The 14,290-nt window shown below is 35.5% G+C and overlaps 1 protein-coding gene across 1 annotated transcript; it reads left to right on the forward strand.

Annotated features, from left to right (window-relative positions):
* Positions 1-2,058: 2,058 nt before the first annotated feature.
* Positions 2,059-7,206, forward strand: LOC144419833 (uncharacterized). Its single transcript, XM_078109923.1, has 3 exons — positions 2,059-2,861; positions 3,580-3,683; positions 3,851-7,206. The coding sequence occupies exons 1-3, from the start codon at positions 2,165-2,167 to the stop codon at positions 3,944-3,946; spliced, it is 897 nt and encodes a 298-aa protein (XP_077966049.1). The 5' UTR covers positions 2,059-2,164; the 3' UTR covers positions 3,947-7,206.
* The last annotated feature ends 7,084 nt before the right edge of the window (positions 7,207-14,290 follow it).

The following is a 14,290-nucleotide window of genomic DNA, read 5'->3' on the forward strand; positions in this document are numbered from 1 at the left end:
GGTGGCGCCCCATCATCATTGTTATAAAAATATCAAGCATTTTCATTCTGAAATTCACTTATTGGTGCAATTTGGGTTAGACAATGTTGTTTCAAACACATATTGATTGGTCTTCTGTGGGCCTTGGTAGCAATGTTGGGGGGACTCGAGTAACTCACTCATTCGAACTCGAATAACAGCCTTAGCAACTTTACTTAGGACTCAAAAAAAATTTTTGGCAAGTATTTGGAATAGCAAAAAATCAATTAAATATGAATTGCCATACATATCAATGCTGTATATTTGTAATGAGAAAAAGGCTTATTGGCATAAAATCAGTGGTTCCAAATGACATTTTTTCGAAATGAAAATGATATACATCCGTTGACCAAGGCACAGTGTTTTTATTCTACCATTTGTGGTAGTTCAAGATTTGTTGACTGACGTTCGACTGCACTATGTCAAACTGTTATGTGGAATAATGGCACCCCCGAAGTATGTGAACCAAGATACACCGGAACGTTGTATATGTACCAGGTTAGGGTTAAGCCACATTTTTATTGTACAATTTCCTTTTTTTATTTCTATTATGAGTTCGGGGACTAGGCAAGTGACTCCCACAGTACTTGTACCTGGAATTATGGCCTAATCCTAACCTGGTACACATACTGAGTTTGGGGACTAGCCAAGTGACTCCCACAGTATTTGTACCTGGAATTATGGCCTAACCCTAACCTGGTACACATATTGAGTTCAGGGACTAGCCAAGTGGCTTCCACAGTATTTGTACCTGGAATTATGGCCTAATCCTGACCTGGTACACATACTGAGTTCGGGGACTAGACAAGTGATTCCTGCGGTATTTGGACCTGGAATTATGGCCTAATCCTGACCTGGTACACATACTGAGTTTGGGGACTAGACAAGTGACTCCCACTGTATTTGTACCTGGAATTATGGCCTAATCCTGACCTGGTACATATTGAGTTCGGGGACTAGCCAAGTGGCTTCCACAGTATTTGTACCTGGAATTATGGCCTAATCCTAACCTGGTACACATACTGAGTTTGGGGACTAGCCAAGTGACTCCCACAGTATTTGTACCTGGAATTATGAACTAATCCTAACCTGGTACACGTATTGAGTTCGGGGACTAGCCAAGTGACTCCCACAATATTTGTACCTGGAATTATGGCCTAATCCTAACCTGGTACACATACTGAGTTTGGGGACTAGCCAAGTGACTCCCACAGTATTTGTACCTGGAATTATGGCCTAATCCTAACCTGGTACACATATTGAGTTCGGGGACTAGCCAAGTGACTCCCACAGTATTTGTACCCCGAATTATGGCCTAATCCTAACCTGGTACACATACTACGTTACGGTGTCAGCTATCTTGGTTGACATACATCAGGGAGTACCGAAATAATTATGCAGAAACCACTACTCTAATGTCTCCTAAACACCATCCTCTTCCCTTAAATGCGATACATAAAAATATATTGTGCTCTGGTCATACAAGCAATCTAGATTTATGGAACTAAATCATATTTCTATTCCTAAATGTGGATAAGTTGTTCTACACCTGACCTGGGAAATAAAAACGATTGCAAATTCTAACTCAATACACAGGGAATTGCTCTAGCAACTTAAGGTAACAAATATTTTGTCGCATTTCCCAACCCATTTCTATATTTTGCTTTCTTTTCGCAAAATGTTCAAATGATAGTGAAATTATAGCTGAGCCTGCTTTGATTTACGTCCAAGTACCCAGTTCCTGCTCAAGCTATTTCTTACGTTTATATTAGTAATTAGCAATCTTCTCTTTTTGTAGCCTATTATCCCCTTTCCCTAATGGTCTTTATGCACCTGGAACAAATTACTGGTTAACTATTTCCATACCTAACATGGACTGGTAATCGAACAGGTGTTGTGGCTCGCTATACAACTGAAACGTCGTATATACTTTCCTTTCACCGGGATGAATATGGAACTCCTAATGACATCGGAAAGGTTCTTTAGATAACTTTGGAACAAACGGTTAAAATTTATTTTTTTCGCATTATAAAACAAATCTATTTTTTTAGTGGTAAACGTCGAAGTTGCCGGCGGCTCCCTGAGACTGAACGAGTGCAAAGTCACGTTTCCTAGTGGAACTTTCAACAAACAAACAAAGGTCTGGATGTCAGTTGGAATTGACAATTCACTATGTCCAGAAGAATACATTGGTATCACACCAGTTATCGATATCAGTGCAGATTCCGAATTTCTCGAAGATGCGATCGTGCAAATCCAGTCATGGTGTGTCGGTCTAGAGAAAGATAAAATTGACATATTACATTTCTCAAGTAAAACTGACTGGGACATTATTAATCCTCATCGAATCACAGAGGATAACAGCATAGAATTTCGATGCAGAGAGTTCAGCCCAGTTATGGCCGTGATCAGGTGGTTGCTATTTGGAACACAGGAGCTTCTTATGGAACATCGTCTATATATTTTAAACAAAAATCAATTTCTTTTTGCATTTTTCACATGCAGTGAGACAGTTCGAAGCCATGTCATATCTGACTTCCAAGAGTTACGAGGGCAACTTGCTCCTATCCGACTTCCCCAAGTCTTATTACGAACTGGAGACAGAGTTCACATAAAACTCCAAATTGATCCCGAACAAGAAGACTTACATTTCAATTATCTTAATGGCCATACTTTCCTAGTGGACAAAACATTTTTAGGAAAGCAAAGAAATGATTACATGTTCCGTCTTCTTCCTGAATTAGAAGAATATCCCAGAAGAAACATTAGATATGAGATTGTGAAATATGGTGATGAACAGGAGATATGCAACCGTGATTTTGATTTTCCATTAGAACCAGTAGGTGAGTAAATAACGGCACTACTGGAAAATTTGCTTATATATTTTCTGTTTATATCTCAGTGCCATATGACGATTTTTGCTAATTGCGAAATGCCTTCGAAAAAAGCCCAGCTATGTATAGAGCTCGCCTATGTTTGCAATACGTCATTTGGAAAACATTTTTTTTCATGTCGTATTTCAAACATGGACTAATCGATGACCATTAATCCTGTAGTCAGTGGTAACCCTATCATGTTGCTTGCTTTTCATTATTTCACAAATGATAAATGAAACATTAATTGTCTGACAATTAGGACTGGAAATTTCAGGGAAAACATTTTAACCAGTAACCGGGTATAATTAACATGTTAACCGCAGCGTGAGGTTTGACACAACCAGATATAAATTTAGCTTGTTAAGTCACAATGGTTTAAAAGCAATTTCATGAGATTTCATTCTGGTATCGCTCGAAATTATTCACAAATCGAGGCGGTTTCAAAGTCACTCTTCTGCAATAGATATGCAGCGTGTTTCGGACATATAAAAGTATTTGAGAGAGATGAATTTGCAATATATTAATCATTTTTGAAGAAATTGTATAAATGTGATTTGTATCTGAGATGTCGGTTAACGGTCAAAATAAATCGTAACCATTAACCATCTAAAATCAATGAATCGGTTAACCATTCCCAGCCCTACTGATAATATATTTCCTACAACATTGTTTTCTTTTCGTGCAGATCATCAACCACCACCACCTCCAACTTACAACTTTTATGGGGATTCAGAACAATTGCACATAATTGGCCAAGGAAACGTACACCCTCAACAAGGACTACAGCAAGTAAGTGCAATAATGACTGTTAATAATCGTTATATCAGTAGTTGATTACATGATAAACTGTATTTTTTGGTCACCAAACTTATCATTTCATTATCAGTTCAAGTTGATATTTATGCTCACCATTGAAAGTTAATTTTAATGGAATTTAATGTCATAATATATTTCAGGTGCAAAATCAACAGCTGTTCAAAATTGCTGCACTTCTGTTACTTGTTGCTTTTCTCCACACTTTTTTAGTGAGGTGGCTTGATTACATTGTGTAATTTGTTTGTACTATTTACTATCTATTTGCATTTTTTTTTAAAAATTTATCGTAATCTTGCCCGAAGAGTCCCCCAGATTAGCCTGTCATCTGCTGGTATATACTGTGTTTATATATATTTTCAAACACCCCTATAAAAGTTAGTATTGCAAATTTGCAAACCCACAACAAGTTATAATACTAAGTATGTTAGGTATTAATGGATGTTATAATAAATGTTGGACTTGTGTGACGAATTTTGACTCTGGCTCCACCTAGTGGTTTGACATAATGCTCCTAAACAGAGAGAGCAGAATGGTAGCTGAGGACTCTGCCAGAGCCTAAAGTAACTTTGCCCCTAATCTATGTGAAGTAAAAACATATGTGTATTATAAATTCTAGTTATATTATAATAGGAATAAATGTAGAATATTACAATGACATGCATTGCTTATTGTAAAAATTTCATTTTGTATATGTCAGCTTTTTAAATTTTCATGCACTGCAATTAGCTTTTCTTGTTTATCATGATTGACGACACTGTACATAATCTTGCTGTATTGGAATGAAATACCAATTGGATGAATAATTCAACTTATCCAATCCTCAATCCCTCCTATTGTATATAGGTTTTCTCTATAACTCCGTGTGTTTCCCTGTGTTTTAAAATGTGAAAAAAAATAAAAAAAATAAAATAAAAAAAATTTCATGTTTGAAAAAAATAGCAAAAAAAATTAAAAACAGTAGTAAAAGTATAAAAAATTTTCACGCATTCCCTTAAATTTTAAAATTAAAAAAAAATTAAAAACAACTAAAAAAAATTCCTGAGTAGCTCAGAAATTAAGGAGGCTGATATATGAGTGGAAATATGAAGGTCCACTGAAGCCCCAAAATCTACTGAGACCATAAGATATTATAGTGTAAAATTACATGCCAGTGAATACCATTGGTGTATAGATATATGTATTATTTTATGTCGACCAGATTTTAAAAATTTTATGTACCGGTAATTGTAGTTTTCATTATTTCTTGAGATTTTTTAGTTTTTCATGATTGACACTACTGCACATAATCTTGCTGTATTTGAATCCTTCTTACTGTATATATGAGTTTTCCTTGAAACTTCACATTAGCTTAATATTTGAAATAAAAAAAAAATAATAAAAAATATAAACAAAAAAAGCTTTCATTTTGATATATTCATTTACAAAATTTACCAAAAAGATTGGTATTCATTTATTTTCTCTTATTTCATGAAACAAAATGTGCTTATTGTGTGTGATGTCTCAAACCTGATTTATTTACAGCCTTTGCCTATTTTTGTATTTTGGCTGTTTAACATTCAAAAAGCTTACAGGCTAGTTGCGTGGCTATCATATTTCATTTTCTTTCTTTTTTGTTTCCGATTGATTGAAACTTTTGACTATGACATTGTAAATAAAACACATGTTTAGGTTTTCTCAATTTGTCTCGTTGTTTTCCAATAAATATTAATAGCTAGTGCATAATTTTGATTGCTTGATTATTGCAGCAGTCAGTAAAATTGGGAAATTCCCCATCAGTTGGTGTTTGACTTGGTGTTAATGTAATCTTTAGTAAATTTACTATCTCTGGTAAGTGATATCCAGTTGGATAATTTGTACGGTACTTACCATCATCACAAATATTTCCATTTTTTTTATTTATCGAGAGATATTTGAACCTTGGCTGTCGTTGCTCGATAACCAGCTTTGGTTCCTCGTGGCCTCACTTCCCCAGTAAAACTCATAATTTGTTGTCGATCGATATTTATTTTACTGGTTAGAAAAAATAAACTTGACTTGCTTTCACTTAGTGATGAGATAAATGTTACAACTGCTATTGTATGTATTGCCTAATTTTATTTAACCTAATCGCAACTCGTCTTAAAGAGCTATTGTTCGAATTTTTATCAATTTTTGTTGTGAAATGCATCACCTTTTGCTGTTATGTTTTACAATTATTGTCAACTACTGAAATCTACAATTTATGTGTATATTTTAGAGCATCTCTGAGATGTTTAAATATTGTGATTTGTCGGCAACTTTCATGACTGTTATAATAAATTAATTTCAACTCTGGCTCCACCTAGTGGTTAGGATAGGATAAGATTTACATATTTATCCCGGGGAAGAGGGAAAACGGTAAGACAGCTTATCCATATGGCGAACCACGGCCTCTCGTCCGGTTACCATTCCAAGTCGGGTATGGGATTAGTTATATTGTTTGTTTTCGGAAGCATGGACTTGGTGGTGGAGGAAGCCGTAACGGACCAGCGGTTACGTGAACCACCCAACGACGGCGAGGAGTCCAGCAATCCTCTCGCACATAACCATCCCTGCATGGGATTCGAACCTGCGAACCCACACAGAGTAATTAGAGGTGCGGTGGCGAGCGTATTCCTAACGCTTAGCCCGTTGAGCCACACCGCCGCGCCATTAGACATTATGTTCCTAACCAGAGAGAGCAGAATGGTAGCTGAGGACTCTGCCAGAGCCCAAAGTAACTTTGCCCCTAATCTATGGGAAGTAAAAACATATGTGTATTATAAATTCTAGTTATATTATAATAGTAATACATGTAGAATATTACAATGACATGCAATGCTTATTGTAAATTTCCATTTTGTATATATCAGCTTTTTAAATTTTCATGCACTGCAATCAGCATTTCTTGTTTATCATGATTGACAACACTGTACATAATCTTGCTGTATTGGAATGAAATAACAATTGGATAAATAATTCAACTTATCCAATCCTCAATCCCTCCTAATGTATATAGGTTTTCTCTATAACATTGTGTGTTTTAAAAAGTTTCAAAACGTAAAAAAAATTTTAATGTTTGAAAAAGTGAAAAATATCAAAAAAAAATAAAAAAAAGTAGTGAAATTGAAAAAAAAAACATTTTCATGTATTCCCTAAATTTTGTAATATGTTAAATTAAGCTCATTAATAAAATTAAAAATTAAGCTCAGAAATTAAGTATGAGGGTCCACTAAAGCCCCAAAACCTACTAAGACCATGAGACATTGTAGTGTTACATTACATTACATGCCAGTGAATACTGATTGGTGTGAGACTTGAAGGACTCACAGACAAAGCTTATGTAGTATTAGCTTTTGTTTCAATTCTTTTGCTGAATAAAAATAATTCTTGTTTTTCTTTTATTGAATTACTTCATTATTAAACTATATTGAATCAAAGGGTTTCCCATATTAACCAATGTCATATTATGTTTATATTTCTCTCAGATCTCAAACTGGGGTCTGCGAGGGATAATTGGGTAGGGTGAGTGTGTCTGAACAGCTGTTAGTTTTGGCGTTATAGACTAACGTTGTTCTTGGCGCTGTTGTGTCATTTAGTTCTTTGAATTTCACTTTACTTATTGGACACGAAAGGGCCTTATGGATCTCTTAGTATTCTTCTTTAACTACAGGATCAATTGCTAAAAAATTTTCTACGACTAAAGATTGTTCAAAAATTTTTGTGGTCTCTATGAAATTCGTATTTATCTTTTCTGTGTGATGCCGTCATTAAAATAAAATATTTGCATCATGTCTTTGTTCCATGACCGCATTTCAGCGATCACACTAAGGTTAATAGGCATCATTTAGTTGTAATAAATCAGTAACACAATTTGTGTTGCAATTTGAGGAGTGGCATCTGATGCAAATGTTTTCCAAATAGCCATATGCTATGTTCTGTATTGTGTTTTAGGTTTGAAATTATTGGGGTCCGCAATTGCCCCAGAGAGGTATAAGGGGTCCGTAGGCATAGTAACTTTGAGAACAACTTTCTTGGATGGATAATTTTATGAAGCTAAATTTGCAGTTTATGTGCAATGTCTCAAACCTGATGCTACAGCTCATTATCTAGTCGAGTCGTTATTGTTTCTAATTTTTGTCTTTTGATTGGGATTTTTGAATATGACATTGTGGATAAAACACCCATTATAAGTGGTTATTTTCATACAAATCTGCTTTTCAAATCAGTCTCATTGTTTGTACTGTATAGAGCAGGGTCGTCCAAGATTGCCGGCTCTGGTGGCCACAAAATTATTTTTGCATTGTTCGCGGGCCACAATAATGCCAAGAATATAATAGGTAAACAGTGCAATACAAATCAAACATTTTATTGTGCAAACACATTGATCACTATTTGGCATTTATCAAGCTAAAACATGTAAAAACTTACTAAAACCTGCAAAGGCCTTCTTCAGCTTTCTTTTCAAACTCATGTTTACGAAATAACTTATAAATAACTGCAGATTCATTGATTACCGAATGTAAGCTAACAGGAGGGTAGATACTGAATTTTCTGACAAATAGGCAGCATTTTTTCTAATACTGTTTAGGGTGGTTGCAAAAAACACACAGCATGAGCTATATTGTTGTGCCATAACGTTGATATTTAGTTAATAGGCATAGCCAACCTAGGCTAATAAAATCCGCAATCGATTTTTAGTTTTCTATAATGCCAAAATTGTTAGCATATATTCCTGACCAAAAAGATTAAAAAAAAAATTTAGACTGCCAAGCACATCATTCAACTTCGCTAGTTGCCTCAGCTGATCATAACACTAATCAATTCAGCGACATTAGTGATGTAACAATATGCCCAAAAAATTTTCTGGTTAATTTTATATGAAAACAACACCAAATGCGATTCTTTGACTACTTTCCGAATTCGACGCGGGCAACAGATTATGAAGCGGCGGGCTACATTTGGTTTGGACCAACCTGGCATAGAGTGAATAGTACCGATGAACTGATGATGAAAATTCATTTTTGAAATACTCCTGTATTTAAATGCCTAACTTTTGCTTGATATGTTATTTTATTTATTGTAAAAGTGAAATATTTCAATAAAGAGCTCATAACTTTATGATACAAAATAAAATGACCAACTTAACACTTTCGCCTGCATAATCTAACAGGTCTTCAGTCAAAAACGTTTATGAATTGGATTTACTTTTAATTCTGCGTTATTCCGAAGCTTTGGATCCTTTGGGAACTCATGAAAAGATCGGTCAGGTTGTTTCTCAGACGTTACAGAGCACCCGCATACACACAATACCATATTCAATTATTCCATCATCTTATAGCTGTAATAGGCCTGTGCTGATTATTGAGTCGAAATAAACTTATACTAGTTCTGTAGTAGCCAGTCTTTGAAAGAAAGTAAACAGAAGAACCCGATACCCCAATCTACGTTTGTGCATGGACTGTTATGATACGAATACACGTCTCACATTTTAAAATTCATTTGAAAGGCTTGGCGGTGTGGCGCATCGTGCTAAGCGTTAGGAATGCGCTCGCCACCTCATCTCTGATTACTTTTCGTAGGTTCGCATCGCATGCAGGATACACATAATTTGACCCCGCCTATTGTTAACAGCACAACTGTTCTGAGTGCAGCTGCATTCCCAGCTGACTTCGCCGGTCTAAAGCGCGACCTTGCGTTGGTCAATTTTATTTGCTATACCTGTATACTTTGTTTATTAAAGGCGGTTAAAGTTGGTAGAATAAGAAGCTTCTTGAGTAGTTACTTCTGGGAGGATGGTAGAAAGACAGTTCAAAATTTTGCACATAACTGCAGTACAGAAATAGTCTACGCGTAATATTTTGAGCCTTAGTGGAACAGTGGAAGATTTAGGAAATTTTTTGAATTTCAAGATTTTACTTCAGTGTGTTGTCATTGGTTTTTATATACTCGTTATTTCACGTTTGTAAGATATTATTAAGGACATTTGAAATTGAAACAAACTGCAATTCAAGACAACTGCTGTGGCTTTCATAGCGAAATGCTGTTGAATAAATTTCACAGTTGCGTGTAGCTCGTCACTCTTTGCAAGTGGAAGAGAAAATTTTCAAATCAAACATCTCCCCCTATTGCTAGCTGCGCCGCTGCCGGCATGTTCATATATACGGACTGTACGGTATATGATAATTTTTTTCAAATTTATATACTGTATATTCATACTGAATTATACAACACCCATTTCTAATTTTATTATTGTATCTCAGTAAGTATATCATAATGGATGTTTCATCGATAGCAGACACAACGAATAACTTGATAGTATATCTGACAACAATCATAGAGATTGCTCATTATACTCTGGTAATTTACGGAGTACGGAATGACTGGGGTGAGTTTATCATATATAGACAGTTTTTTACGTTTCAAAAAATGTGGTTTCGACCAGTGGTGGGATTCAAATTTTTTGTCAGCCGGTTCCATCACACGAATGTCATATTTTTTTTAGCCGGTTCTGTTGCAAAAAGTCATGTTTATTTCAGTAATGCCAACCGGTTCGCAGATCTCATAAAATTCTGTGAGACGGTTCTATAGAACCGGTGCGAACCGGTTGAATCCCACTGCTGGTTCCGACCCGCAGACTGAGGACAGAGGATGGCTTGATGCTTTCTATAGGCCTATTCTCTATCAGTAGTTCATACCTCCTAAATAATTATACTTTGGGTAAAACATAGAAACCCCAAATGAATCTATTGCATGCTTTTTAACTGAGATATACTCTAGTGTAGGGGTTCTCAAACTTGTAGTGTTATGGAACCCGGGAAGTAGTTGACTAGTTAGTACAGAGCCTCACAATTAGCTTCAAAAAATAAAACACAATTGTTTTTTGCCGATTATTGTTTCTGAATAAATTAAAATTACTTTATTTAATGACTCCGCTTTTATTGATGACGTTATAGCTTTTTGGACAGTCACAAAATCAGCCAATTCAGTATTTTAATAAGTAAGTGAATAGCTCGGAAAGCCCCTAAGTTTCAATCACAGAGCCCTTTGGGAAAAATATTTTAAATTCAGATGTCAACAAGGCAAGGAAACAGCCAGTTGCCACATGGTTGATGTCGATAGCTTGTTGCTACGGTGGAGGGATGATCATAAGTGTTTGTGTAGGAAAACCTGCTCTGACTCCTCTATCCAATAATCAGGTTTGGATTTGTTTTATTGTTAAGCTCAGGACTGTGCAATCTGCGGTCTGTGGCCAAATGCGGCCCACAAGGAAAAATAATGCGGCCTGCAATTTTATAGTTGTTTAATCTAGTATGTGAGAGTAATTCCGATCCATTTGCATTGCAAAGTCTATACCCGAGTCCAATTTATTATCTATGACCTTACAATGCCCTAACAGCTAGGTTGTGCGAACAACGCATGTCATAAGATCAATAACCAATATTTTTGTGTCCACTAGAAACCTCTGTTAGAATAATGGTGTGGCCCGCGGTTTCACCCACTTATTTGTACCCTTGTATTGAAAGCTGCACATCCCTGAATAGTTAATCTGAGTGAAAAAGCATATGCTATGCTTTCCAAACTGGTACGAGGCCTTCAGGCGGTCGAATTCACGATCGAGAGATCGCTATAGCAACCAATTTAGTCATAATTTCGACCCTGTTCTAACCTTGCAGAACGGTAGTGTTCTGCGGAACACAGTTTGAGAAACGCTGAAGTAGGCTGTGCTAAACCGGAAAGATTTCAATCACTCGTAAAATAGTAGCTCTTTACGTATCGACAGGTATTTGTGGCAACATAGCATATTATAGCCAGGACAAATAATAAATAAATAATAATTTTTCATTTCAGTCAGTTCTCATGATGACAATAGTATGGTGGCACATCTTTTACTCTCCCAAAGATGTCATTTATAATTTGTTGTCATGGAAACCAGCAATGTTAGTGATTGTTCTGGGAAAAGAAATGATTCGAACAAGAAAAATTATAAAAGGTATGCTATATATTTGTTTACATTTTCTGATATTTGATGTTTGTGAAAAATTTGCATCAAACTTCCCAATTCCAGCCGTTTAGGAATGATTTCCATATTTATATCAGAGGAAAGGAATGTTGATAAGACAGCTTAATAATATGAGGTACCTTCGCCTCTCTTTCAGTTACAAGTCTGTGTTGGGTATGGTGTAAGTTAGCCAGTCATTTGTTCCAGATTTCAGGACGAATTTAATTTGTAAGAACTTTATTTCATGACACACGGAAATACGCTGTGTTCCCCTGTGCTTGTTTTTCTTCCGTAGTCTCGGTTCTCAGTTATAGCCAATATACATTTAAGCATTGATACATGTGCTGCGTGATGGTATGAATGCCAAGCGTTGCTCTCTTGTTATTCCAAACAACGTTTTCGTAATTCAGGTATTTCTGAAGCTATTGTTCACTTCAAAAAATAATTTTGTTCCACTACGATTCTCACACGACAACACTTTATTTCGCTCTGCTCATCTCCACGTATGTGCCCTTATTGGAATTTTACTCTCTTGTTATTTCAAACAATTATTTTCATAATTTAGGAGTGAAACTTGGTCGTGGAGCTTTCCCAGACTCTCTCTTGATCTGTACTATTCTTGGAATGTTTGGAGCCTGCGGAGGGGGGTTTGTCAAAAATGCTGCAATGTTTGTGAGGAAACAATGGAATCATGAGACCGTGAAATCTATTCATTTGGCGACGTGAGTATTGATTTGTGTCAAATCGAGACATAAAAATTACGGTAATTATTACGGTAGTTAGTGACTGGGCTGTGGAGTTTCAATTTATTGCAAACTTCTGGCACATCCGAGCAGGAGTAAAGATTTTCAAATCTTTAGAGCAGACAGAGAATCAAGTTTACAATTCCAAAAGAGTTTAAATAAAGATTTCACCATGAAACAAAATTCAATGTTTTGACTCCAATTTCTAAATATCACTAAAATAATAAAAGTTAATAAGATGCTATGAGCTAGCGCTACTAAAATTTGTGGTAACTCTGGCTCCATCTAACCCGGTAGGCTTTGCTCAATGGCTTTGGTTCCAGCCCTGATAGTGACATTCATACATTTTCTAAAATGAAAGAACCCGTTGTTAGTGAGCTTGATACATAAGGGAACCCGTTCTAAAATTCTGAATCGCTCTTTGGGAACGTGAAATGGTTTTCTAAGATTAGGGAACCAGTTTGACACAAAAGAGAACCCGTTCTTACAATTTTGAATTTAGTTACGGGCAATTTACCATAATATCCTATTTTTTTCAGAGTAACAAAGCTCAGCCTTCTGTTCTCACTATTTTACAATCTACAACTTCTAGGAATCCTGCCGATCTTATTCAACACTGTTGTTCTTCTACAACTAACAGTGATGTTCCTGATATCGGTAAGACATAATAGATTATAGGCAATTAGCTCATGATTTAATATGACCTGCTGAACTTGAGTGAAATAGATTAACACTTTGTGTTTTTACCTTTTTGCGTTCTAATACGGCCAGGCCAATTAGATACTCCCGTAATGTGTACCAGGTTGAGGGTTATTCTCTACAGCAGGCCTGCCTAATGTCTTTTATGGTTACAATCCACTTTCACATTAGAAAGTTTTTTGTAGGTTGCAAACTCAAATACCAGCCAAGTTTTGATTTACCTTGGAAATAAAATAGTTTATTTACATAATGAATCAAATCCAAAAATACTGAGTAGAGCAGGCAAAATATTTGAATATCGTATCAATACTAAAATATTAGAGCTGCAGTTTACTATTCGAATATCTGGTAACACATTACCTGGGCATGTCACTGAATCAAATTCTTGCCTTGCACAATGCACCTATGTATTTGTATGTATTTATGTCAATTTATTCCCTCCCATTAAATAGTCTTCCCATTAAAAAAAAATTACAAACTTATTTATAGCGCTGGCCTTGGAATTCCCTGCAGGATTGGAACCTATAAACTCTTGCAGGTCAATCAGAGGTTATATAGCAGGCATTCAAGTCCTATGACACGTTTAGACCAACTCTAAATATAAGAAGTTTAACAAATTCTCGTTATTTCAGGCTTCTTCCAAGTTTGGCGTCAACTTTGATCCGTTCCATCGAATTGAGAAGATAATCACAAGTTGCGTGATAGATTATTCTGCGTATGGGGGAGCTGAGGAGGAAAAATCCCCTGAAAAGAAAAAAGATTCTTTGAAAAAGAAAGAATAAGTCCTTAGGTTTTCAAATTTAATTTACTTCCTGTAATGCATCGGATTATCGGTTTAATTTAAATCAGGGTTTTTTTTTCCGATATTGAAACTCGTATTTCCCTCTTTCAACGTTAATTTTAACAGTTTTTATAATTCTGTATTACAAATCCCCACGCATTGCATTAATGCAATTTATGATTGTGTGACTGTATTATAAATATTGAATTATATATTAATATAACGCAGCTAAAATTTTAACTTAGTCTTCCCTTTCTCAATGTTCATTTTGTTAATTTATTTCATTTTTAAAACAAATATTTTTTTTATTTAAATGAGTTTAAATTGAACGATGCAATAATTTAAATGAGTTTAAATT

Source organism: Styela clava, chromosome 2 (assembly GCF_964204865.1).
Source record: "Styela clava chromosome 2, kaStyClav1.hap1.2, whole genome shotgun sequence".
In the NCBI taxonomy this organism is placed as follows: domain Eukaryota; kingdom Metazoa; phylum Chordata; class Ascidiacea; order Stolidobranchia; family Styelidae; genus Styela; species Styela clava.

Coding starts and splice junctions, on each gene's coding strand:
- LOC144419833 (XM_078109923.1), top strand. CDS start 2,165: ATGTCAGTTGGAATTGACAATTCACTATGTCCAGAAGAATACATTGGT. Junction 2,862..3,579: donor TTTTCCATTAGAACCAGTAG/GTGAGTAAATAA, acceptor CTTTTCGTGCAG/ATCATCAACCACCACCACCT. Junction 3,684..3,850: donor CTCAACAAGGACTACAGCAA/GTAAGTGCAATA, acceptor AATATATTTCAG/GTGCAAAATCAACAGCTGTT.